Below are 3,381 nucleotides of genomic sequence, written 5' to 3'. Positions count from 1 at the left end.
TTATTAACCAAACAAAACAATCTTGAAGAGTTAATCGAATGGATTGAGGTACATGTGCAAAAGTTTTTAAAACATTTGAACCACTAAAAGCTTTTTGTTTACTTATAGGCAGAAAATAAATTTGTATCACATGTCCACTTGCTGCCTACACAAATTCGAGGGTAATTTCTGGTGGAGTCGACGGATTGTGCAGTGTTTTGGAAGGCGCTCATAGTTACGGTCAGCCGGAACATTTAACCTTTTTTGTGGAATAAAACCATAGCCACAACAGGTTGGGATTTCCTTCATTCGTTTTTTGTGAATTTGTGTTGTTTTTTGAAATCCGAAAATCCAAAATTTTAACCAAAGGAAAACAAACAAATAATAAATTACCGAACAATCAGTTAGATCCAATTGGTTTACAGTGTACGGTAGTTGTTTGACAGTTCAGCAATTACCGAACGATCGGTAATCAATTTAACTACCGAACTGATTACCGAAGGTTCAGCTGTTGAAAATTCGGTAAAAAATTACCGAATTCTGCGAGATTTTCTATGTGTGTGTATATACAGATTCTTGGTCGAAAACAGCGCTGCCAACTATACCGATTTCTCGGTATTTATACCGATTTTTGGACTCGATACAGGAATACAGAAATGCTCTCTCAAAATACCGATATTTCAATTTTCATACAGATAAATACCGATTTTCAGTTTTTGTGTTGGATTCCATAGGGTTAAACCAGGTCGAGCCACCTTTTTTTTGGTCGCAAAATCAGTTTCCGTACTAAATCGATGTTTGATTTTTCGAGAAAGATATTGTACAGATAGATTTTTTCGCCAAATACAGATTTTTGGAAAAAACAGTTGACAGCACTGGTCGAAAATCAAGTACAAAAATCTGTATAATACAGATTAATCTGCATATGTGGCAACCCTGGGCATAAGATCTGGTTAGTTAGAGCATAAATCAAATAAACATAGATTTCTGACTATACGGTGACACTAACAGCACCCCTAGTGAGAAACGGGTGTACTTTTTTCCATTGGCTATTGTGATTTTGTTAAATGCGCAGGCAACTTTATGCATACATTTTAGGAGCATTTACGCACCCATTCTCCACCAGACGGTGCTTTTGCTGTCACGGGTTGCTCAACTACATTAGTATTGCACTGGGAAATCTATGTTTATTTGATTTATGGTTAGAGTCTGTTAGAGTGTCTGGCGCAGAGATGCCATTTATACGGATTTATCTGTATTATACTGATTTTTACATACGCATACAGAATACAGATTTCCTAAATTTAATACGAATCTCCCAAGAAGCAAAATAAAAACTTTTTCGTATGAGCAATCTATTAGTATTTGATTGCAGTGACGAAGAGCAAAGTCTTGGTCTCATTGAATCTACCATTCTACAGCCATAATGTGTTGGAATAACATCATTTAACATCATTTAATTGATGAAATTTAATTTTGTTAGTGATTACAGATATATACAGATTTTTTATAGAGTAATACAGATTTCTTATGAAAATACCTGGCATCTCTGGTCTGGCGAAGCGAGAAAATCTGGCATTTCGGTACTAACATGTGATTAGGGCATATCGTGCGATATGCCCTTATGAAAGTTACGAAAAATAATGCTCATTACTCAAGTTTTAAACATGAAATTCAAGCATATGGCGCACAATTTCGTAGATTGGGCTTCTATCTACGAGATTATATCGATTATTGTGTCAATGAAGGTTGTGGAGCCGAGCAATGAGCATTATATTTTGTAACATTCGCAAGGGCCTATCGTGCGATATGCCCTAATCACATGTTACTACCGATTTGTCAGATAAATCTGGCAACCTGGCAACGCTGAACGGAATAACATTTTTTTTCCTGGGATAAAAAACCTAGTTGTCAGGTTTTGTTTTGTCCTAATAATACAACAGTAATAATTCAATAACTTGTGTCTAAAATGGTCTACATACATTTTCCTTCAAATTTAACCGAGGAAGAACTCATGCTACAAGCAAAATATGCCAAATTGAAGAAAAAGGTAAAATGCTATTGTTTTGCTAAGAAATTGTTAAATTTTGAATACTACACAGAAAAAAGCGTTACAAGCATTAAAGGCACCAAAACAAGAACCCGAAAAAAGTCTTATACCCAAACGTCCTGCAGATGCTCGCGACGCTCGTGAAGTGGCACGTAAATTATTGAAGAGCGGTGCTATTCAAGCTATCCAGAAACCACAATTGAAACAGGAAAGCTCTTTCAAACGTCCCAAAGGTTGTTATATTTTTATTTTTTGGTATCTCCATAGTAAACTTTCATATACAGGTCAAGAACGCAAACGATCGCAGCAGGAATCGAGTCCTGGTGCTCAGTATCAATCATATTCTTCAGTTGAAACACCAATTTCCAACCCATCGGCCAGTCCAGATCCACCAGTTATTGCAAACCCAACGATCACGGCGGCCGTAACCACGACGACGACAGCTGTGACTCCTGCACAAGAAAAGGAACCGAACAGGGTTCCAAATCTGTACCAACAATTTGCGAACGAACGTGATAAAGAAGAACAAGCAACTGTCAAAGCAGGCGACTCCCCAAGAGACAGACCGCGATCTGGTAACACAGTTTATGTTTCAGGCAATAAAGTAACTGAAGATTTTCTTAAAAAACATTTCCACGACTTCGGAGAGATTTTAAACATTTCAATGGAAATCGAAAAAGGTCGAGGATTTATTACATTTTCAAAAACAGAATCAGCAGATCGTGCTATTATTGAGGTATGATTTAACTGATTTTTGTAATAAGAAATGCTAATCTCTGTATATCGCAGCTACACAGTAAAACTGTTGGGGGAATCCAACTTCAAGTTCAATTAGCTAGACGACAACCGCAGATCAATCCTATAAATGACGCAGGTTCGTCAGCAGCTTGGTCAGCTCTTGGTAGGTTTGAAACCCTACTTCAAGAGTAATTTCGCAAGAACTCATTTTACGATTTTCATTACAGCAACCAATCGTTCCCAAAAAGGAAAACATAAGGACAATCGGGAGCTTGTGTGCTACGATCATGATGATATTTTCTAATTAGTTTTATAGTATCCTGCTGAATGTCGTTGACCCAAACATTACGTTTTACTCTGGTAGAATATAAGAGATAAAAACAGAGTCGCTTGGAACTTTTTGAAATATATCACCAAACATTTTTTAACTTATCTGTCAAGCCTAACTTTGAAAGGGGATTTCACAAATCTCACACAGGGGAACGTCACTAATAGTACTGTTCGTTGTACCGTTTAATTCTACTATGTCACGTCATTACACTCTCACAAAGTCACTGCTTTCACAAAAGTGTATCAAACGTCTAATACAGATATGTATTTCGGAATGTTATTTA

At 36.8% G+C, this 3,381-nt stretch overlaps 1 protein-coding gene across 2 annotated transcripts; it reads left to right on the top strand.

The window, feature by feature from the left end:
- The first annotated feature begins 1,842 nt into the window (after positions 1 to 1,842).
- LOC131438599 (negative elongation factor E) lies at positions 1,843 to 3,152 on the top strand. Of its 2 annotated transcripts, none has more exons than XM_058608719.1 (5): positions 1,843 to 2,029; positions 2,082 to 2,262; positions 2,314 to 2,765; positions 2,819 to 2,903; positions 2,995 to 3,152. In XM_058608719.1, the coding sequence occupies exons 1-5, from the start codon at positions 1,949 to 1,951 to the stop codon at positions 3,069 to 3,071; spliced, it is 876 nt and encodes a 291-aa protein (XP_058464702.1). In that variant the 5' UTR covers positions 1,843 to 1,948; the 3' UTR covers positions 3,072 to 3,152. The 2 variants fall into 2 exon arrangements, with proteins under 2 accessions (XP_058464702.1, XP_058464701.1); XM_058608718.1 differs by having other exon boundaries at positions 1,844 to 2,029; positions 2,819 to 2,930.
- The last annotated feature ends 229 nt before the right edge of the window (positions 3,153 to 3,381 follow it).

The sequence above is a fragment of the Malaya genurostris genome, chromosome 3 (genome assembly GCF_030247185.1).
Source record: "Malaya genurostris strain Urasoe2022 chromosome 3, Malgen_1.1, whole genome shotgun sequence".
Lineage (NCBI taxonomy): Eukaryota > Metazoa > Arthropoda > Insecta > Diptera > Culicidae > Malaya > Malaya genurostris.
Note: the sequence above shows the minus strand (reverse complement) of the source record. Positions and strands in the feature narration are given on the sequence as shown.